Here is a 23,500-nt window from a genome sequence, read left to right on the forward strand (position 1 = left end):
ACACAGAGAAGGAAGCAAGGGAAGGGAAAGGATACACACATGGCGAGGGTGATGCCAGTCATCTGCAGGGTGGACCGTAACAAAATACTTGAGCACTACTTAAGTATATTTTAAGAGTACCTGTACTTCAGTTGAGTATTATTTTATGAATGACTTTCACTCTGCTACATTTAAAAAACAAAAATTGTCCTTTGACTCCTATGTTAATGACTTTGAAGCAGAGCTTTTCTAGTCCGCAATGATCTATACACTGTTCATCCCAAGAGAAAAAACTATCACAGAGAGCTACACTGTCAGCCATGTTTGAATGAATGTCAGTGGATAAAGATGAGGCAGAAGATTCTTTATCTGTGACCATGAGTTTTAAGGTTGAGAAAAAAGTAAGATTCCTTTTGTTTTCTATTTTGTTCGACTTCAAAATTACACATGAAAATGACAGTTTATTGATTTTGATTCAGTTGTCTTTTATAGCAATTTCTGTTATCTAAGCTTTATATTCCATATGCTATACAAGTTCTGTCAGTAGATAAGGTTGTATCGGAGTCATGAGGTTCTGTGGACCAACACAACAATGTGTGAACATAAAAATGTACTAACTTAAGTATACCCATAATTCTGTGTGTGTAATGTTTATCTTCATAATATTAATAGAAGTCATTGCCTTTCTCTGCTCCTGTTTTGCTAAATAGGTCATGAACATTTTATATTGAGAGGGTTAGGAGTTCAGTTCCCACAGGGACCACACATGCTGAAAGTGTGTGTCTCGTGAGTCTTTGCATGCAAACACTTGGGTAAAAGCCTAAAGTGACAGGTACGGTTCAGGGTGAGTAACCAACAAAACCTCACAAAACTACAAGAGCTGAATCTGCACCGGAAATACTCATTATTTTCAAAAACCCTGCTGTCTCTTGGTTCCGTTTGGCTCAACACTGAAGATTTAAAACTACATAACACAGCAAATCTCAGCCAGGCTCAGGTCAGCTAATGATAACCTTATATGGACATGTCTATCTCTTTTTTTGTCAATTCCCCTTTTCTCTCACCTGGTGGTCTTTTCCTTTCATTCTTTTCTTTTTTCCCCTTTTAGACAATAGAAAAAACACACATACTGAAATATATTGTTCAGCCAACAGTCAATACAAACTTGTTTTTGCTTTTTTAATCTCATAACCCATTTTTTCAAAATCACTGCAATATTCTTCTTCCTCTCTCAAACCTATCTGCACCATGATTACAGATGAATCTTAGTCATAAATTGCAACGCTGCCTGGTTGCAGAGACAAAGTCCTTTGTAGCCTACTTGAACATGGCATTTTACATTGTTGCCATAACAATTAAAAGGATGAACTCCACCATAATATATAATAATAATAAATTATAATATATCTAATTATAATAAAGATGATTGACAGTTTTAGCTGTAAGCAATGCTGCTCTTTGTTTGATTTGAAACTATCTGATTTTGCAGAGCATGTACTCATTCCTGATATTGATTCTCATGTAAAAGTGAAACATGCCGTTTTAAATTGCCAAGAATAAACCGATAACCTGATAAATAAGCGGATTTACTTTGGATCATCAGCTGGTGAAGATGTCAACTTTTAGATAATTGGCCTTGGGAATGTGATATCTCTTAAACTTGGCACAACTATTTGGCCTAAAAAATGAAGTGGGTGGCCAAATGTCAAAGTTAAACATCACACTGATCACATAGATCAATGAGTTGGCCATAACTCACAAATTCATACACTCATTTTTGAGATAAGAAAATCAATTTAAGAGATAACATTAAATATCCAAATAATTCAAAGTCAGTTTCTCTGCAACATCACTCAAGTTCTGCAAAAACACTCCTGTCCATTACTCAATGCTGTAACTCTCAGGATTAGGGAGGGCCATTACACTGTTAGCATGATGTAATGTAAGCATCTGTTATATAGATTTCATGTTTGTGTCAATTCATCAAATAAAGAGCCAGGCACAGGGTTTTTATCCAGCAGACACATCACCACCACACACGAGTATAAGCCCATAGGTGAAGATTAAGCAGGATTTCTTTTGTACAACTCTCTATATAATCTTTTTAGGAAAGCTAAAAGTAGTACCTACTACAGCCACTGCAAGCTGATGGTAGATATTTTCCAAACTGTGGTGCAGCTGGACCATCTGTGTTGCAGCCCAGTCGGTGTGATCTCAGGTATCGCTGGTTATGACTGACTCTGGCCTTAACTCTGCCTTAAAGGTGCATATTGTGACCTAAACATCGGTTCAGTCTCCTCCAGCTCCTCTTCCTTGCAGGCTTTTAGAGGAGTGTGACCTCACCATAAGGAGAGAGACTTTTTTCCAGCTGTCGGCAATGTTTTCTACACATGCCTCCCTCTGTCCTCCTTTTTCATCTGCTCTCTACTCTGTTTTGCAACAGCTCTGCTTCTCATTTCACTGCTCCCCTGTCCTTCCCATTCACTTCTCTCCTGTTATCTTCTTCATTCTTGCAGGAATTTTAGGAGGAGTAATTTGGGAGACACAGAGCTCCTCCTGTCTCTAAGATTTGCACGTCTACCTCTTTCTCCCACTCTCGCTTCTCTGCTTTTCCTCTGTTGATTTTTTTAAGCAGTAATCTGGAAAGAGGAAACTCCACTTTCCTCTGATGATACATCTGTGCTCTCTCTGCTCTCCTCTCATCCTCCACCTCTCTAATTCCTTAAAGGGTTTTAAATGAATAAATTTGAGGGGATATGAAGTTTCTGCTCTCTTTAACTACTATCATTGTCTCTTTGTTTGTCCAGGATCTTGAGGGAGCATTTAGGGGAGAAGGAGGTGCAGCTGTCCTTAATCTTTGATGCTGTGGAGGAGGCAGACCTTGCCAACTACACCTGTTACGTGGAGAACCATATAGGGAGGCGCAGCGGGAGTGCTATTCTGCAGAAGAAAGGTAGATTACACTCTCTCTTTCTCCATCCCTTCCTGCATATCTACATATTTATCCCCACCCCGTTAGAATTAAAGTGCCACCATGACATCATCGTTGTTGCTAGCTGGAAAATTGCTCCTAAAAGCAACCGGCAGAATGGTTCCTTGTATGACTTTGCCTTCAATACCATCATCATAACCAGAAGTGTAAATATGTATAGTAGGCTATCTAGCACTGCAGTAAAAACACATAAACTCAGCTGTAACGGCAAATGTTAAATGGGACCTATAGGGAGCCCTGTGGAACTCCATTTGTTTTATTAAAGGAAAGCATGCTCTGGCCATGCTAATCCTAGAGTAAAGCATTGGACAACAAGCTGAAAATATGAGCCAAGAGTTATTTGCTAAACTCTCTCAACAAGTCACTCAACAAAGTGTCAGAGCTAAACAGATTAATAGTTAATTTTATATCGTATACATTTACACACACACATTTATATTACTCCTTATGATGTACATCCTCGGAGGTCTACTTTTAAATTATGGAAAAATGTATTCATTGCTTTCTTTCTGAGGGTTTAACAAAAAGGTTTAAATTATTCTCATATCTGTATGCTAAGTATGCAGCTATAGTCAGGAAGCCATTAGCTTATATTATACACTGAGAACAGGAGGAAAGTGGGATGGCTCTTTCCAATGTGGTCTGCCTGCCAACACTTCTGGAACTATTTTCTCAGATTGAACGGTGCTATTAATACATTTTTGCTACTGCCACATAGCTAACATTAGCTTTAACAGCTGTTAACTTACTTACTACATACCGTTCAGTGTCATTCTTTTATTTGCCAAGAGCTGTCAACACTTTGTCTACTGAAGTAAACATGCTAACCAACTAGCCTCGATGCAGTTGCCCCTTCTCATTAATGTTCACAAAGACTGTAGCATCCCGTCTGCCCTGAAGAAGTCACTGCTCAGAGTGTGTAAAGTAAGTAAAAAGCTGACCATGCCAATGTTGGCTATGTTGTATAACTTATATAGTTTTTTTTTAAGAAACAAGGCACAGCATCTTAGAAACTAAGCTTTAGAGGAGCTGGTAGACTTAAGTTGAAGCAGGTTCACTGTATTCCACTGCCTCTAGTCTTTATGCTAAACTCATCCCTTCCTGGCTCCATAATTAGCATTAAAAGTCAGTGGTATCAATCTTCTTAATGTTCAGCAATAAAACAAACAATTGAATTTCCTAAACTGTCAACCTATACAATACAAAGGGCATCGAACATTACTTAGAGAAAAACTCAGTTTCCTTTGCATAACTATAAACAGACAGCCAGTCATAAGAACCCCTGTATTCACAGCATCCACAGTGTTTGTCCCAAAAACACTGCTTTATTTTTTCCTCAGCCTTGCTAAATATAAAACCCTGTCTGCTCTTGTTACCTGGGACACATTCTGCCTCTTTTTATGATTCTGCTAACAAGGAATACCCCTCCAGCTCAAGAACTGACGCTACTTTTTATGGCCCAGTAAATGTTTGTGGATGAGAACAGCTTCCAAGCTAATTAAGATGCTAACTGTTTACTATCATCAATAAATGTGCACGATGTAGATGTTCTTCCAAAGCTTAATTTCAAACATTAGGGTGCTTCCCTGTGCTCAGCTGAAGGAAAAACAGCAGAGTCGCTGCCATGATTTTCTAAATTCATTCCAAGAAGAGTGAAGTTGGAAGATGTCACAGCACTGGACTTTTTGACAGGTGATCTCCGGGAAATGCAACCAAAAACATCATAGATGAAGGCAATGCACGAGGGCACCGCTCCCGCTGTAAAACATTTGCAGCAGTCCTGCGGTATCTTGTTTTTATCTGATGAGCAGAGAGAGAACAGGCCTGTTTGAGTCAGAGGCCATGACCTACAGGAAGACAGAAAAACCTAGAGACAAAGAGAAACAGAGAATAGCAAAATAGCACTAGGGGGGAGATGAATTGTCTCTGTTACCTCAGAACCCAATGGAAAAAGAGAGACGCATGAATGGCCACTATGTGAAACAAATGTATGTAATGCAGAAAAGCAAGGACAGGGAGAAATGGGGAATGCGGAAAGTGATAAACAGGCTCAGAAACGTTAGGAGACGAAAATGAAAGAACAAGGGAGAAATAATAGATGCAGTCAGAGAGATAAAGATTGGGAAGGTGAGGGGTGTATGAGAGAATGGGGAGAGACGAAGTGAAGAGAAAATAGCGGAGGGAGGAAGACTAAAAACAGGTCTTTCTCTCTCCCCGCCTGACTCCTGCTGAATGCCTTGGGTGTCAAATCTATCTTACTATACTTAACTAGCACCCTAGGGACTCTCACACACAGGCGCATGCACACACACACACACACACACACTCGGGATCACACAGACACACACCTCCAGAGGAGGTCAGGATGAGCGCAATGGGGTCGTCGTTACTTAACACTGTAATTACCAAGAAGCACACATGAAACTGTGTGTACAAATGTGTGTGTGTGTGTTTGTGTATAATACTTCACACAGTCATAAGCAGCTTGGCTGTAGCTCGCAACATATGTGCGTGATCACATATGCATAGAAACACATACACCAACCTCATGGGAGGCATCAAGTGTAATAGGATTGTTTAAAAGCGTTGTCCTGTATACGAGAGTGTACCTCAGCACACACACACACACGCACACGCAAAGAAGCGAATACTTAAACACACTGTGGAATACTGAAGTAGCTGGAGCTGGAGCAGGCATCAGCGAATGTTGAAGGTATTATTGTCAGCAGCGCCTGTAGCAGCTGAGTGTTTCTCTGTGCTGCTGTGTCAGCCTCAAATGAGACCGCCCCCCTCAAAACAGTATGGAACATGTTTTGGAAATGGAAACTGAGTCTTCTCCATGTATGTGTTCTATTCATTTGTCTCTATGTGCCTCTTATAGTATTTTCCTTCAGTTTAAAGGGATATGCCAACTTTATTTTTTTCGTGTCTTGCCTCACTCCCGAGTCCATGACAAGCAGATAGACACCATCCTTTCGACTGTGCGTGCAGTAACAAGGGAGAGCCCGTATCGCCTGTAATTAGCTTAGCTCAAACGCTGGAAGTGTATAGGTAGTGTTAGCCTGCCTCCACCCAAAGTCATCAGAGACACTCTTCAGCAACTCTAAACGGAAACCGGCGGGCCGATCTTCGTCTCAGAGCTGACAAAACTCTCCGGTAAGGCATCTTGAGCGGTCAAAACGGAGGGTTCAAGCAAAGGCGGTTTATTTTGGTTCAAGCTAGCTACATCAAGGGTAGGTTAGCTTCCTATTTCAACAACAGGTGTTTTATTTTGTGAAAGTAACCGGAAGTGCGTTGGCCACAACGGCTAGCTTGAGTAGCGCCAAATTCGTCCGAACAAAATTGTAAACAGCTGGTATTTAAACAAATTAACGACACATTGCTGATCTAAACGGCTACTTTCTCACCCTAAAAATGTTTGAAATGTCAATAAAGTGATATATTTACAGAGTTTAGAGCTAAAATGAAATCAGCTTCTGACTGCTGATTTCAGCTGGGGTAGGAGGCAGGCTAACACTACCGATACACTTCCAGCATTTGAGCTAAGCTATGGGCGATACGGCTCTATCTCCCTTGTTACTGCACGCACAGTCGAAAGGATGGTGTCTATCTGCTTGTCATCGACTCGGGAGTAAGGCAAGACACAAAAAAAAATGTTGGCGTATCCCTTTAAATGCTCTGAAGACAACGCCAAACCAGGCCTGTTACTTTCCCCTCTCCATCTTGTTCTTTTTTCCCTAACAAATTAAAAATAATAAATAATGAACATCTCTGGAACAACTTTCTGAGGTGACAGCAGGTCAGCATTGTGTTTTCTCTTGTTGTTCTTCTAGTTCTGCTGCCATGAAATACCCAGCAACAGAAATCAATCAGTGCTTCTTAAGAGCATTCAAAAGGAGCACAGGTGCCAATGATTTGTCTGGGGACAAATAGATTTTTTTGCTGTGTGTTGTCGCCACTTCGGAGTCCTTTCTCTGTTGTTGATAGGCAGTTGCTGAGCCATATAAATGGTGCTAATATGGCCCTGGATTTGTTCTGAAATTTCAGAAATGTAATCATAAAGTTCAAGAAACTGAATTTGAAACAGCACGACAGAACGGTGTTGTAAGCAATAATGAAGTTGCAGTGACAAGACAAAACAAGGATAAAAACTGTAGTTGAAAATTGTTGTGGACCAGGTGTACAGTGGTGTCAGACTTTTGGACCCTATAATATCTGACAATATCACCATCTATAGACTCTATTCACTTCACACCAAGAGACAGTTTTAAACTCTGCCACACGTAGTCAATGTGGAAATGTATATCTGTGGAGGGACTACTGGCAAATGTCTTCTATGTACTGTAAAATAGCTGAGGTTTGTTATTGCCATTTATTAAAGGGTCTTAAGGTAAAATCAGCAGCAAAGTTTATCAAAAATCTAAATCTAAAACACTTCATTTATCCCACAGGGGAAATTGTTACATAACAGTGATGCATTTCATATATTCAAATGCAATAAAATAAAAAGAATAATATAACCCACATATACACAAAAATGATCCCATCATTAAAGAGCAGCGCATACGTAGTTATTATTTACATGCCATTTAAAGTCATTGTGTGAATTATATGCATTATTGTTATCAAATGATTGCACATGATTGAGATTGTATGAAGAAAGGGTAGGAAAACTCGTAGAATATGTACAGAGTTAAAGTCTATAAAGTGGTGCACCAATGGTGTAACTTTATCCTTCTATGAGTCACAAACAGTCACGTCTGTGATGATTAGTCCTCAAACCAAGTTTAGTAGAAGTGTTTTATAGTGTCCACCTCTGGTATAGGCTACTCTTAAAAAGTTCCTAACCAGGCTATCTAACCAGGACTCTGTTCGTGCAGAAGCCTTGATGCTAACAGGGTCACATTAGGGGGCCGGAACACAACATGACAGCCTAAACAAAGCACAAGTTATCCTAAGTTAGCACAAGTTACTAAAGCCTGATTTCATGCACTGAGTTTGTGTGATTGAATTAGGTTGTGCTCTCACCCTGCACTGACCCAAGGTAATGGGTTGATGCATCTATGTTGCACACACACACACACCTACAGTACGCACGCAATACACATCCACTTATTGTAACTGACAGAGCAGAAAGAGCTGCCTTCAGCCACCATGATGAGAGTCTTACTAGAAAGAAAAATGGAGGGAAAGAGGCAGACTGAAGGAGCTGACAGGAGAGAGGAGGGCATGCGAGAAAATGAAACACAGAAACACAGACAGACACTTTGGACAGACATGGACCGTGGTTCTCTGATGTCACTCAAAAGGCTCTGAAGTTTGGAGTTTGGGCTTCCTGCTGGCCGTCATGTTTTTATCTTTGTGTAGAAGGAGAACTGATTTGGAGTGACCTGTGGAGACACATCCCAAATATTCCCTTTGAGTTATTCTGTCTGTTCAATACATGTTCACATTGGAAATATTTTGTGGAAAACATTTATTCAGTATCATAGTAAAACTACTGTTTCAAGAGTTTTTTAAAGGGCTGCGCCACTGGAACCGTAAGTGATGTTCAGTTTACTCATCACAGCTCTGCATGGAGAGAGTTTGAAAAAGTAACCTTGATGATGCCATTAGCGTTGTGTTGTTTTGCTTGGGATGAATGAAAACGAAAGATAACCCTGAGTTCTGCTCATTAACTAAACTTCAGGATGTCTCAGCCTTTCTACTGATTATGACTCATGACTATTCTTTTTCAAATATGTTTTTCATGAGTCATCCAACTTTATATAAATGCCATACGATATAGAAAACACGTAAATCTTCAGACTTGAAGTCTTGACATTTTTTCAAATAAAGAGTTGAATGAATGTGGCACTTAGAGTGAAGTCAACTCTTTAAAGTTTCAAAAGAATCATGATTGGCATATCAGCATACTTCCAAGCATGCTTTGAGAGTTAAATATTAAAATATATATAAAAATAAATGAAAAAGTATCAAGAGATGCTGCTCTACATCACTGTTGTTCCCTCTGACAGAGATAAAAAAACATCATGATGCGGTATTGTAACACAAAATCTGAAGATTTGTTGACATCTGAGTGACAACATGTTTGTCGTGTTTAAAAGCAAAGACTTTTTTGTCACCAGTTACGCCCTCTAGTGGCCATTAGAGGAACTGCGTCTTAAGGCATCGCAGCCACCGGTGGTGATCGTGCAAAACTGTGCTTGTTCTAACACAATCTTTAGGGCTTTTTTATACTTTGGCAAACCGCGATTAATACATTCGTAACGCAGCTATAGAAATGAAAATATAAGAACTGAAGCAGACAAATCAAAATTCAACATGGCGGCGTCAGAGTCAAATGATATTGATTGCGTAGAGAGTGAAAGAAAATGACAGGGAGAAAAGTTATGGTGAAATCATATAGAAATTCCTCCCCACAAATGCAGACTGCACCACCATCGCCATTACCGTCGACTCCTCTTTTCATGTCTAATAAGTAAAAAGCATATTTAATATTCAACGTTCAAATTCGTCTCCCATTTTACTGTGCACAGATATCAGGAGATGGCAGCAAGTGACTCATTACTAATGGAAAATATCTGAGAGAGATAGATGAAGGGGGTAGAGGAGATAGAGTGAGGGGGGAGAACAGAGAGAGGAAAAGAGGAGCGCAGGGGGAGGAGAAAGGGATGGATGGAGGCAAGGAGACGGAGAGAGAAGCGGAGGTTTCTAAATGTGTCTCATTACTAATGGAAGCAATCTGAGTTCATTTCACTGTAGAGCAAATATTTGGCAATTAGTTGAATTTCACTATTTTTCTTCCCCCTTGGACCGATTCTCCTTCTCCCTCCCTCCCTCTCCTCTCCTCTCTCTCCCTCCTCCCCTCCTCCCACCTTATCCCCTGCTCTGTCGCTGTCCCTCCTCTCCAACATGTACAGTAGTGCCTCTGTGTAGGAAGTGAGAGCGATGCAGCTGTTGAGAGTAGAGTCGGAGAGACGTCTACTGGTGAAACGTGGTAACTTCACTCAGGTTATACCTGGATTCTACAGAAGATAATGTGCACTGTGGGAGAGTGGACTTTATACTGAATCCCTAGAATCCTCTCATACTGTCACCTTTTTTAGTTTAATGTGAGAAAAGGGCAACACTTTTTGGTTCAGTGAAAAGTAGAATATAGTGTGGTTTAGTCGATTCATTTGCATAGAAAAAAATATTGCTTTATATAGCTAAAAACGGGGAAATGGGTAAAAACAACTCAAACTTAAAATTTAAATGTAGAAAAACTGTGTGTTTATGATATAAACTATTAACCCTAAATTTAGTGACAAAGATTTTGCATCAATAGTTATTCACACAAATAGGCCAGTGTTTTCACCACAATGGATTTACACAACCTACTGTATAGAAAGTGTGGTAAATCAACTCTATACTTGCACTTGAGTTAAATATTGAACTTTTACCTCAGTGCACTTATTTAGCATACTATGTGCTGTGGTTGTTCCTATGAAGATTAATGATCAGTTTATGAAATATGTTGCATTCACTGTCTATGAAACAAAGTTCAAAGTAGCTCCAACTGAACCAGAAACAAGATGAGAAGAAAACACTTCAATGTAAATGCATGAGTAATATCAAACGATACACACCACATAATGTTATGATAGGACACAGAATATCTTTATTCATGAGGGCTGCTTTTACTTCTGAAACTGTAAGTGTGTGTTGCCTATGACTGGAGTGTTTCTACATTGTGCTCTTGTTACTTCAGTTTGGACCTGGGTACCTGCCCCACAAAGCAGAAAACTTTGTATCACTGCACTCACTGTATCTTGTTCAATACTTTGTTATTGAAATTAAGCTCATTATTGAAATCCATTGTGTTCACATGTCTGATTGACACGTTCAGTGAAATAAGAGTAACACAGTAGAGCAGTAAGACACAAGAGGGAGCAGACTGAATGATACTGTAGTGTTACACACCTCCCACACATACACACTGACAAGACACCAAAGAAACAAACTGATTCAACTGCACTTATCAAACAAGGGTCTTCAAGTCATGGTGGGTGTTTTATATTTACAGGCTGCATGTTGAACATCCATCTGTTTACACTAATAATAATAATAATTGTAGGGTGGCACTAAGGACAGGACAGAGTTTGGAGCAAGCAAAAATAGATTGAATAGAGATGGGGTTTTTTTTGATAATTCCTAACACTTTGGACCAATAGGTGGTGCTGGGCTCCCAGGTGGTAACATGAAGGTTCAGTGTTTGTGAGTGTGTGGGCTCAAACTGTACAAACTCTCCTGGTGCTCTGCTGTGGTCTGCACAGGTCTGTGCAGACTGGAAATGCTTGACATGAAATACAGTGAACAGTCCATTAGGGGTGTACCAAAAAATCGATTCACATAAGAATCGCAATTCTCATGTGATATGATTCAAATTCTAAGGAAAATCTATTTCCTTAGAATTTAAAAGGCAGCATGTTTAACTGCACTATTTTTTATTTTTAATAAAGAGGCACAATTTTGTTACTTAAGTATGTGATATTGCTTTTATGCGACAGTTTCCATCTAAGCATGAATAAATGTTTAAAACTCAATAAATGTAAAAAAAATAAATAAATAAATAAATAAAAAAAGACACTTTAGTCATTCTGTCTTGCAAAGCAGACTGGAGTAGATCATGAGGATCCTTTGCACACCGTTAGACTGAAGCAGAAATCATTATGAATGAAATCGTTTTGAGTCGAAAATCAATTTTGAATCGAATCATAGCCCCAAAAATCAGAATCGATTCAAATCGTGAGATAGTAAAAGATTCCCACCACTACAGTCCATGCACAGTATAATATGTAGTATTAATAAATGATCGGTCTCAGCCAATCTCACTGATAGGTGATCGTATCAGTATTGGCAGCAAGTATGCTTTGGTGCATCATGTAGGCAGCAGCATCTGCTCTCTACCATGCTGCGTGTGTGAGTGTGTGTGTGTGTGTGTGTGTGTGAGAGAGAGACAGAGAGAGAGAGAGAGAGAGAGAGAGAGAGAGAGAGAGAGATAGTAATAGATCATATTTCCCATGGTGTCATTCACCAGCCATGTTCCATTTATCTCCCATACACTTATATTGCCTATGATAGCACTATCATTCATTCACACACACACACACACACACACACACACACACACACACACACACACACACACACACACACACACACACACACACACACATATACATACAGCCTGAGATCTCGTGTGTGTGTGTGTGTGTGTGTGTGTGTGTGTGTGTGTGTGTGTGTGTGTGTGTGTGTGTGTGTGTGTGTGTCTACTGTGCTGACGTGAGGTCATCTGTCTCCTTCACTCAAATGCATGTTGGCAAAACTCTTTCTGGGTTTAGCCAACTGCAGGTCTGTGAAACAACGCTCCCTCTGTTTCCATCAGGCTCTAAGAGTTTTCTTAGAAATAAAGGAAATCTCTGTTTATATTCAGTGTCAGTCACCAAAATGCGTTGTGTGTATCTTCAAGTTCTGACAAAGGTGTCAGGAGTTATTTCCTTTCTCATAAAACACAGATTTTCAATTTATTTATTTTTTTCAGTGCAGCCTTGTTTACATCCATGTTTCCTTACACCCGCCTTTGTTAGCACCTAGCAGCTCATAGTGTCGCTACACACATGCAAGTTGGTCTTTGTGCACCTGCACAAGATAAACAGGAGCCGGGACCCACTCAACACAAAGCATCTCCATAGAGCAACAAGAGGTTAAACACTCTACAGGGAGCCCTCAACACCCACTGCCAAAGCACTCACACTCAAAACACCATCATTAAGGCTCTGCATACAAAGACAGTAACAAAAACATGACAGCAAACTGTGAAAATGGCAGTTTTTAGTGGCATGTTTGGAGGCTGTCTGGTTCACTGCTTGAGAGGTGTTGTTATGTGCAGCATGCACATTTGTCAGGCCAATCAGTTGGTCTCCATTCAGAGCCTTAGCCTTGACTAAAGGATAAGTCTTACCTTTGTGTGGCTTCTATATTTTGAGTGCAGCTGGAATGGACCTTTGCTGTGATCAACTGTGGAAAAATACTCCTCATCTGAGGTTTACAAAGACACTTCTTAACCAGTCACCGGGGCCTTTAATGCTTTATGGGATGTGTTTTCAAACCCGCTATGTTTCACATGAGAAAAAAGCTTCAAGGCTGAGGAATGACTGGTTGTTTAACCTGACTGGTTTTGTAATGAGCTTTGTGCAGGCGCTACCATATACTGTACATTTCAGTGATAAGCCTCTGGGACTAGGGGAATACTTTATACATGGGGAAATAATAACTTGTAAGATGCATTTGTCCCATTGAAAAATCTGCTGTCATAGCAAAGCCTCATTGTTTAAAGTGGGACTACGTTACATTAGAAAGAAACACACTCTGTCTCTCACAAATAAACCATTTATTTCACAGGTAATAAAGATGCTGATTTCAGAAGGCTCGCTTCTCTCAGGTTTCGCCACTCTAACCTCACTGTTGGGTGTGATCATTAGCTGATATTAACCGTCTCAGTAGTATAGATAGGTATTAGGGGTGGGAGAAAAAATCGATTCACATAAGTATCGCAATATTTTTTTTTTCTCTCTTTTTCAAAAATCGATTTTTTTTTTGAATTTTTTTTATATATATATATTGTGCAATGTGCATTTGTTCACCTTTTTTACATACAGAGAGTCCGGGTTTAAGGGTTTAAGTTCACTTTATAATGGAGTATGTTAATTTATAGGCTGTGTGCAGATAAATGTTAAAAGTTTACCTCAGTCTATATCTCATTTTGTCAGAAAGGTTTCAGAAGCCTGTTTTTTATATTATTTTTGCCTCTTTTATGCAGTCCAGGCTTTTGAAAAGAGAGTAAACATATATATTGCTGCTGAATAAATCTTAAAAACTGACTTACATGTGATGTGTATTTTTGGGGGAAATGTGGTTCCTGGAATAGTCTGTAGACAATCATAATCATTCAACTGTTTCACCGGAGTTGAAAATGCAGACTAAAAATTGAGAAAATCGAAAATATCGTAGAATTGCAATTTAAATCGAATCGGCATCCAAAAAATCGTAGAAGAATCAAATCAGGAGAAAAGCGTATCGTCCCAGCCCTAATAGATATGGTTATGTGACTCAGTTTGATGCTTTTACAGCTCTACTCCAACTCTTTTACTTCTCCAACAGTTGTCACTTGTGGCCACCACAGCATCTCCAGTTCAGTGCGAGGTGCAAAGATCTGTTATAAATCTTGATTCAGCAGCAGTGAACAGGACCAGGACCAGGAGCTGTCATTTTCCCGAAATAACCCCTCAAGGTCTTATGACTGACGAGTTAGCAGACCGTGTTCCTATTGAAGTTACAGCAGAAACGGCAAGATGAACACAATGTATTGCAGCCTCCCTCTTTTTTTCCACCTTTCACATCTAAGTGCAGTATTCATTGTGTGGTTTGGTCTGTTAGCTTTACACAAACATCTGGCTCTCTCTGGCTTTGCTCAAAGTTTGACTCACGCAGTTAAACTGCCGTTTGTAGCGCACAGAATCATTTCATATCAGATGCGCTGCCTCACTGAGCTTCGATTAAATGTCTGTGAAATTCATTCGGTCTCCCACCTCTGACCTTCTTGTTAAGGAGGACAGGCCCAGAGAGAGTTGTTATGTATGAGGAGACGGAGCAAACAAATGTTAATTATTAGCTCCTAATTGATTAGCACTTGACAGCCAGCTGGTTGTCACGTCACCGTGTCTCACATGTCTGCTTCAGTTTGTGTGTTTGAGTGGGTTCAATTAGGTGAGCTTTATCAGCAGTGAGGTTCAGCAACAGAGCGTCCAAATGCAGGTGTGATTCATCAAAAAATCACATCAAATCAAAAGTCAACTGTAATTCTGCTTTTATGTATCTGCCCCTGTGTACGGGTTTTAGTCACCGATTTAGAAAATTTGTCATTTTGGAGGTAATTTAAGTTTGTTTGTCATTTTTAAGTCAAATCATTGCAGATCTACTTTGTTAACTCAAACGTGAGCAAAGCTACATAAATCCAGAACCAAACTGAACATCAGTCTTTCAGGCCTTCTACCTTGATTTATCAGAGGAAACAGGCTTGTTTTTACTTCTTTACTACCTTTATTTTTTAAATAGGTGATTATTTTGTTTTTACTTTGCCATTAGCTTCTGATTCTCATCTGTTCTTCCTCTTCCCGTCCCCTTTTGTCTCTCTCTAACTGTAGATATGTATCGACTGGAGCTGGCCGGGGGTCTCGGGGTCATCCTGCTGCTGCTGGGAGTACTGACGGCACTTTACAAGTGCTACAACCTGGAGATCATGCTCTGCTACAGGAGACACTTTGGGAGTGATGAAACTGAGGACGGTAAGCCTCTCTGAGCGCTCACTGTCACTTCAGCTCACATGCATCACACACACTTCTACTAAAAGTAGGACTATTACCATTTTTTATAAGTAAAGTATCGGCTGATGTAAGAAACATGACATGCGACACAAAATACATTTTTACATGAGACTCAGAACTTAGAACTTCAGTAGCACACATAAGGGCATAGAAGAGCAATATAACACATAAAAGTAAGAAAGAATATATACTATATACATACTTTGTACATACATAATGTTGTATACCTGTAATGAAATACTTACATTGAATAAATAGAAAAAACTGTACAAAATTAAATATGCATAATGTATAGAACTGTGCAATGGAAGAAAAAAACTGCGCAAACATATAGGCTGTGTCCGAAATCACCTCATACTCACTATATAGTGCCATTTATGTTATAGTGCACTCAATGTATCCCACAATTCACCGCTAACCGAAGCAAGATATCCCATCATGCATTGCAGTCACGGATCACCGTTAACGATCGTGATCGGAACGTTTTAATTACACAACGTAATACGTAATTAACTGTGCGGCAGAGTGGTGTCTGAAAGTGTTTTTCATTTAACCAGTCAGTTCAGTATGTAGTCCACTATATTGAATTCACTATATAGTGAGTAGGGAGTAGTGAGTAATTTCGGACACAACCATATACAGTATGCACTTATGTCAAAAAGCCTTGATTTATAGGAGGGTCAAACATGTAACTTTTAAGGCTCAGCAGCAAAGGTTTTATCTAAAATGTAAATATGAACACAGACATGGTGCAGAAGCTTTACATCTTTACATCTGTTAGTGTGAGTGACTTTCAAAGGCTGAACATTGTGACGTCTACCTTCTCCATTACTCTGTCTCACCCTGTCCTGTGACCCTCTCCTCACAGATAATAAGGAGTATGATGCCTACCTGTCCTACACTAAAGTGGACCTGGACTCTCTGGGCAGGTGAGATACACCTCAATGCACATGTGCACCTTGAGCTCAGTTATTTTTCTTTTTTTACAATGAGTGAAAGAAGAAGTTAAGCTTTTTAGGAAGTACACGGCATTGAATAAAAAGCATGCAATAAAAACTGGAGGCAGGGGGAAACAGCTGGCCTGCTGAAAAAAACCTGCCTAACAATATTTGTAAATAAACAAACTGATTTAATCTTTCATTTCACTCTTGCAGGGGAATTGAATTCTTTCAAAAAATGTTAATTCAAAACAAAGCCACACTAAGCTAAGCCAACTAAGCTAACTATAACTGATTGCTTCCTGCAGCTGCTTTACACTGTTCACTGTATTAAGTGAAGCATGGTCACAGTTCTGTAACTAAAACAGTGGATACCATTAGGTTTAACGACATTACCTTATCTGAACCTGCCATATTAATACTTTAATTGTAATTGCATGGATCATTAACTTTGATGTTAAATGTGGAGCCATGTTTGTGGTTCTCTCCTCTGGCAGGACGAGCAGCGACGAGGAGACGTTTGCGCTGGAAATCCTGCCAGATGTTCTGGAGAAACATTATGGCTACAAGCTGTTTATACCAGACAGAGATCTAATACCCAGCAGTAGTAAGTACCTGCTGTATATACCTATATTCTCTGCCCACACACACACACACACACACACACACACACAAAGCCTCTGGGCCACTGTAACCCCCAATACCCAGAATTCATCACTCTGTCAGAATAAATAAGAATGAATGGGGATCTTCATCATGGCGCATTCACAAACAGACACACATATGTCCGTGTGTGCTTTCAGCTGTTCATAACATGTGCACCGTTACCACGGACACACACTGATAAACAACACTACGATGTCACTCTGCCCCGGGCAGCATGAGTGTCATACACTCATGTTCTCACATTTTGAGAAACAAGGACATAAACTATGTGTTTTTCTCAACCCAGCTCGTGTCAAGCCCTCGATTTAACACCCAGAGATAACCACGCATAATGTACAGGACACACAGAGGGCATCACGCACACAGACAAGTTTTACAGACACAGACTAAAGATATAAAAACAGTTTCTCTTACATTGGACAAACACACCACCTGCCTGTCTATCCATCCCCCCATTATTTGACTAATGTTAAGGGGAGACACTACAGGTGAATAGGGGAAAAAAACTAACAGATATCACCATGAAACTTCCAAAGTTCCAAATTGTATGTTTAAATATGTAAATGTGGCAATATCTAGTTAAATATGCACTATTTATTTTGCATACATTTCCAGAACAGAAATCTGAACAATGGATAAAGCTACTTTCAAAATTCTTGTTTTATTTTGTTGACATAGGGGATTTTGGATATCTAAATCACTCTGAAAATGAGAAAATACTGTCACCATGCAGCCCTAAAAAATCTAATTTCGCCCTGTTTTTAGGAACAAAACGTTGTACAGTATAAATCAGCTTTTGAATGATATATCAACAACCCCCTCTGTAAAAACCTTCAGAATATAGACAGGAATAAATCTGGAAGGTTTGGTGTCTGTCAGTGCTGCTGAAGTGGAGATTTCTACCTCAGAGTCTGAGGAAAAACTCATTTTGAAAAAACGGAGGGAATGACAGTTTTTGGACCCTACATAATTGTTCAGGAGAGAGAGAGCTTTACAATGATACCTGACATGACATGGGTCAGACAACAGGTACAGCACAGTATGTCACAGTAGCTGCTAACTTTTGGTGAATTTAGGAGAAAACTACTTACGATAGAAGACAAAATGAAGTAAAATAACCACCTTAATGTGGATTTTCTACCATTTCTTTCGACTTTTCTGAAAAAATACATGTTCAGGAAGAAAAATAGCCCAAAATCTCAAAATTGATCAGTGCATGAAAAAACAGTGTTTTGCTTGTACAGTAGTGTCTCGCCTTAATAGCATAAGTTTAAATGGCTGCAATAATGTGTGCAGTCGGTGGTGAGTGAAGGATTACTGGTCCGAAAAGGCGTTCGTCCTGGGAGCTGAAAACATATCTGCTTTTCTCCATCTTTAAAATGACAATCTGTGGACAGTGTGTGGTTTTATTAGCTGCAGTTCTTCTCCACAGACGATCACAGTCGCAAATGTGTGTGCTCTCAATATGTACAGAACACTGAACGCTGTAAAGTGCTTTAATGATGAAAAATTTCAAGACCATGTTGGGGGCAGCGGGGCTGCACGAGTGAAAGAAATATGGAATAAAACTGCAGATACGCTGTAATATACAGATTTGTCAATATCCTCAGCAGACACACACACATCCATCATTGTTGGGCTCATCTCCTGCCTTGCTAGCTGCAGGGACAGTGGATGGAGGATTTGTGTGTGTGTGTGTGTGTGTGTGTTTAAGATTCTCCCAGACACACTCTTGCAATTGCATTAAAATGTGCACACACATCTGGTGGGAGTTTCTACATCCATGGAAACCAAGCTTTGATTTGTCACAGAGGTCGATGAAAGAAAGGCTGAACGATAGATTGAATTTACCAAACAGGTTGTTGCCCTAATTAAATGCAGTTTCATGTAAATTCTGCCATTAGTGGTCCTTTAGTCAAATAATAGAAAATGTTTTTGGTGACATTGTGAAGTAGTGTGGGATCATAGGAGTTGTTGTTTTCATCACCATTACTATAACCCTCTCCTGGTTTGGATTCCCACAGTGTCATTTGTGTCAGACTGCCGTTTACCTTTGATGTTTAGGAGGATTTATCAGCAGCTGATTTGTTAACTGAGGTCTCCTCCTCGGGATTAAAACCCATGTCAGATATCAGTGATTGTTCAATGCAGTTTGGCCGACACAGGCAATCTCCAGAAGATGGGAGATGAGCAAACGGTGACCAAACAGTGAAGTCTGTGTTCTTCTACAGTGGCACAGATTAAGTAAGGAATAATGTATAGTTCGGAGGTTGTTATGGAGAAATAAACCCCGACAGGTTGTATGGAATGGGTTTCATTCAACATGAAGGGGTTTATTTCTCCATAACAACCGACCAACTATACATTATCCCGCTTATTACACGGTTTACGAGTGAAATAATTAATTTGAAACATAATGTTGACCAAAATACGACTTTCATCGATTTAAAATTGCATTTAGCGAATCTGCAAGACCGGTCACTTCCGCTGTTTTGCCGAGCCTCCTCCCGTTCGTGCATTTGAAGCCTTTGATAATCAATCAGTGGATCGATGGATTACCATACACGTGTTAAAATGTGTGTATTGTGTGTAGTCGTATCTGTCATAAACAAGAGATTAACTTTACTGTTTACGGGGTGCGTTTGTGTCGCGGAGCCGCGGTGCCAGCTGCACCGAGACGAGAGGAGACAGAGAGCTGTGACACCGGGTCAGAGGCTCTGATCAGCAGGTCTGGTTTCCAGCCACGATGTGGAAGAGCCTCCACTCTACTTGTAACAGGTTACCAGTCATTTATCTAACATCACTATTAGTCCGAAGCTGTTTAATGACGGTAAAAATGAAACACAAGGGAAATATCCTGCATAGTTTCTCTTTTCTGTGCTGCGCTGATCAGAGCGGCGTCCCTAGCAACGGTCTGTTATACATGACGACGGTCCGTTATACAGAAATAACAGACCGCAGAACGCAGCGCTGGACCAATCAGAGAGCAGCATTCAATAGAGCCGTGTAATAAAGCAGAAGTAAGTGATCCGGTCGAGTTAGCAGTCCCCGCCCTCGTCCCTATGTCACCACATTCACGCGCATCCCTTGGCTGCACACACAGAGAGGACCGCCCCTTTATGCCGTTCTCTCTCCTCATTGGATAAAGGTTGTAGGATACAAGGAAAGTTTTCTCCTCGGCTTACAGCAGAGCAGAGTGACTGACAGACCCGTGTTTCAGACCAAACACTCTATAGAAGTGATTGCTGTCGGAAGATATAACTATTTAACACTTATAGTAACACAAACATTCCGCTTACTTCTGCTTTAATTCCTGATGATATATTGAAAGACACTCTGCAATTTATTGAAACACATGCAGAAACACAAATTTGTATCAGAGTCAAGTTATATTGAACCAAACAAACTCACCTCATCTTTCAACACCACTAAATGGTAGACGTCTTTTTAACTTCTGAAGTCAAAAAGCATTGAATAAATGCTTTCTCCCTTCCTATTTTTTCTTCCTTGTTTTGCTCCTTATCACAGTTTATCTCAATCCATTTTCTGTGTTGCTGTGTCATGTCTTTCCTGTCTTGTGCTATCTCGTGTCTTTATGTTTGCTTAATGTTTATCACTGGTATTGCACAATAAAAAAAAAAAGATTAACCCATAAAAATAAATAAATGAATAAATAAATAATAATAAAAATAATAAAAAGGCGCCCCACAGTCCGTCACTTTTTTGTGTCCCCTGGAAACAATTCTATTGTCATGTGAGTTTTTTGCAGCATGTCAAATTGATGAAGTTGTTTTCTGGATTCGTAGAGTGTATCTCTTCTTGTATCTTTGCATGTGTTTTCTGAGGTTTCTGAGCTCTCAGGGACAATATATAATTTTCATCTGGTCTTCACAGAGACTGTAGATCCACTATTTGTTGAAATGGTGTTGGTTACAACAGCTGTTCAATAGGTGAGATAGCTGGGGGCAGAATTCAGAAGGCCTGATATACTGCAGCTGCTCTGTGCTATGAAAAATACACTAAACATATAAATATAATGTGAGGTAAATGCAAATTAAACTAATGCAAGAAACAGAATATAAGGCATCATTTCCTGTGTATCAGCATTTTGGCAACAAAATGTTTTTCAACTTGTCCTAAAAACTTCTAAAAACGAAGGTAGTTGCCTAAATTACTTGTGGCTAGAAAGTAAAAAAATAAAAAAAAAATAAAAACCTGTGTGTTTTCTGCATTATTTAACATTTCCTACAAAAATACATAAATAAATTTACTTAAGTAAGGTTGGTAATGAATCAGCATGCCCTACTTAGAGCGCCGTTGGCCAGAATTATATCTAAGCTACCACACACACACTCCACCACATCCTGACAGCAACTGAAAAAGCCATTTCCTTCCAAATTGTGGCTTCCTCTCTGTGCCCCAAAAACATCAGAAAAAAACAAATAGTGCAGGTTGTGTATGCGTGTATGCATGCATACCTGCGCTCAAAACTCAGTCTAAGCTGCGTGAACTCAAGGTTACGTAGTGTGGAGAGCAGACTCGGCGAGAGAATCACAGAGAGAGAGAATGAGGTCCCTTTTCATTGCTCACCAAAGCCACTGACAGAGCAACATGGCCATGCGACCTAAAATATGCCATTCAATTATCCACTCCATTAGGCCTCTGAAATGAAGAAGAGAGCGAGAAATAAACAACGGGAGGAGAAAGAGGTGGGGACGGGGTCATTGGTTTGTGTTATTTTATTAATTGATTTACATAATCCTCAGAAACAGAGCGAGGAGAGGAAGTGAGGAGCGGGGGAGGTTCAGTGTGAGTAGAAGAAGAGGGAGAGATAAAGAGAGGAGGGGGAAAGACGACCCACAGAAGAGAGAGAAGAAGGGGACTGAATTTTTTGGGGATGTTCTGTACTATTTGTGCCTCTCAAATTGAGCGTGAAATTGCAATGTGTTATTGGAGAGCCTGTCATTAATTTAGTTAGCGAGTGGAGCGATGGTGAAGGAGAGAGACGTACACAGGGAGGGAATCTGTTGTTCACCGAGCACATTTAAGTTATAATGAGCACTTTAGTTTATGCATGTGGCAGAAAACACTGAGAATGGCACAAATACATAGTTAGAAAGGGTGACATTTTGAAGGAAGGACCACCAGTGTGGAAAAACAGGCCCCTTTCTGCAGGGCCTCACACCGAGCTCTGTTGACACATATTTGTATTGACACTTAAAGTGGCTCCACCTCCGATCTGCTCGCTTCTCATATCTCACCACCTGCCCATCCCTCATCCCTCATCCCTCATCCCCCGGCCCCCAGCCCCCTAGTTCACATTTTCCTCCATGAGTTAGAAGTAAAAGCTGATGGTGTGTGTGTATCAGCACAACCCTGATCCCCCATTTAAGAAGCGACTGCGCTGCGCTGTGTCAGAGCCAAAAGTCTTACGCCAGCGTTTCTGTCACTCCACTGTACACTCCTGTCAGTCTCCGCTGTCATTTTATGAACAAGATGACTTGACGGATGCAGTCAGCAAGAAGAAGATAGTACTATAAAGGAGCTTTACCTTGAGTTGTCTTTCCTGCTTCTTTTCTGAGGCTGCTCTGACTCTCATATGTATCTGTCATTCAATTAAATGTATGAGCATTAGAGCAGGGGTTCTTAACCTTTTTGACCTTGAGGCCCAATTTTTATAGTACAAACTGGCCCGGGGCCCATTATATATATTTATATATATATATATATATATATATATATATATATATATATATATATATATATATATATATATATATATATATATATATATATATGTGTGTGTGTGTGTGTGTGTGTGTGTGTGTGTGTGTGTGTATATATAATTAACTATGTAATACTTTTTTTTTTTATTGCAAATGGCATTCTTTTCATTTCTTCACAGATAAACAAATCTAAACAAGTTTTTTACCAAAATCACACTGTCTGGAATTTTTTTTTTTTTCTTCAAAAAAAACAAAAACAAACAAAATAGCACTTCAATAGATATTGACCGTGTGTCATCACAGTAGATGAGGTGAGTAGTGACTGAGCTGAGGCTGTAATTCGCTCTGTGTGATGGGGGTGTCAGCGGCATGGAGCGGGTCTCTGCAGCGGGGACAGCTCCGTGACACCGCCGGCGAGTGCTGTAGGGACGGGGGCGGGGGGCTCGCGGCAGCACCGTTGAAAACAGCAGTGAGTGATGACGTGCTTTCACGTCCGAGTCTCCAAACCAGAAATGTTTACAGCACCGGAAAAGTCGCTAGATTTGTCGCTAGTCGCTTTTGACTAAAAGAAAGTCGTTAAGAGGGTTTGGAAAGTCGCCAAGTTGGCAACACTGACGTTACCTTGCGTTGCTCCTCACAGGTTCACATGCTGCACTGTGTGTGTGTGGTAGCGGCCCCGCCTCCCCCCACAGAGACAAAGATCCTGGATGAATGACAAGAGGCTTCACTCCCTCTTGTCATTCAGCCTGTTTGGAGGCCAGAGACGCGGGC

General features: G+C 40.1%; 1 protein-coding gene across 1 annotated transcript in view; it reads left to right on the top strand.

Moving 5' to 3' along the window:
- The window catches only part of il1rapl2 (interleukin 1 receptor accessory protein-like 2), a gene marked incomplete at both ends in the record, with an annotated part of 378,330 nt that overhangs the window by 347,901 nt on the left and 6,929 nt on the right, over window positions 1-23,500 (top strand). The window contains 4 exons of the mRNA XM_083980948.1: window positions 2,787-2,932; window positions 15,220-15,360; window positions 16,268-16,328; window positions 16,835-16,944. Of these exons, the coding sequence (XP_083837074.1) occupies window positions 2,787-2,932; window positions 15,220-15,360; window positions 16,268-16,328; window positions 16,835-16,944 (458 nt within the window). The remainder of the gene's footprint in view (window positions 1-2,786; window positions 2,933-15,219; window positions 15,361-16,267; window positions 16,329-16,834; window positions 16,945-23,500) is intronic.

The sequence above is a fragment of the Trachurus trachurus genome, assembly GCF_905171665.1.
Source record: "Trachurus trachurus genome assembly, chromosome: 10".
NCBI classification, from domain to species: Eukaryota; Metazoa; Chordata; class Actinopteri; order Carangiformes; family Carangidae; genus Trachurus; species Trachurus trachurus.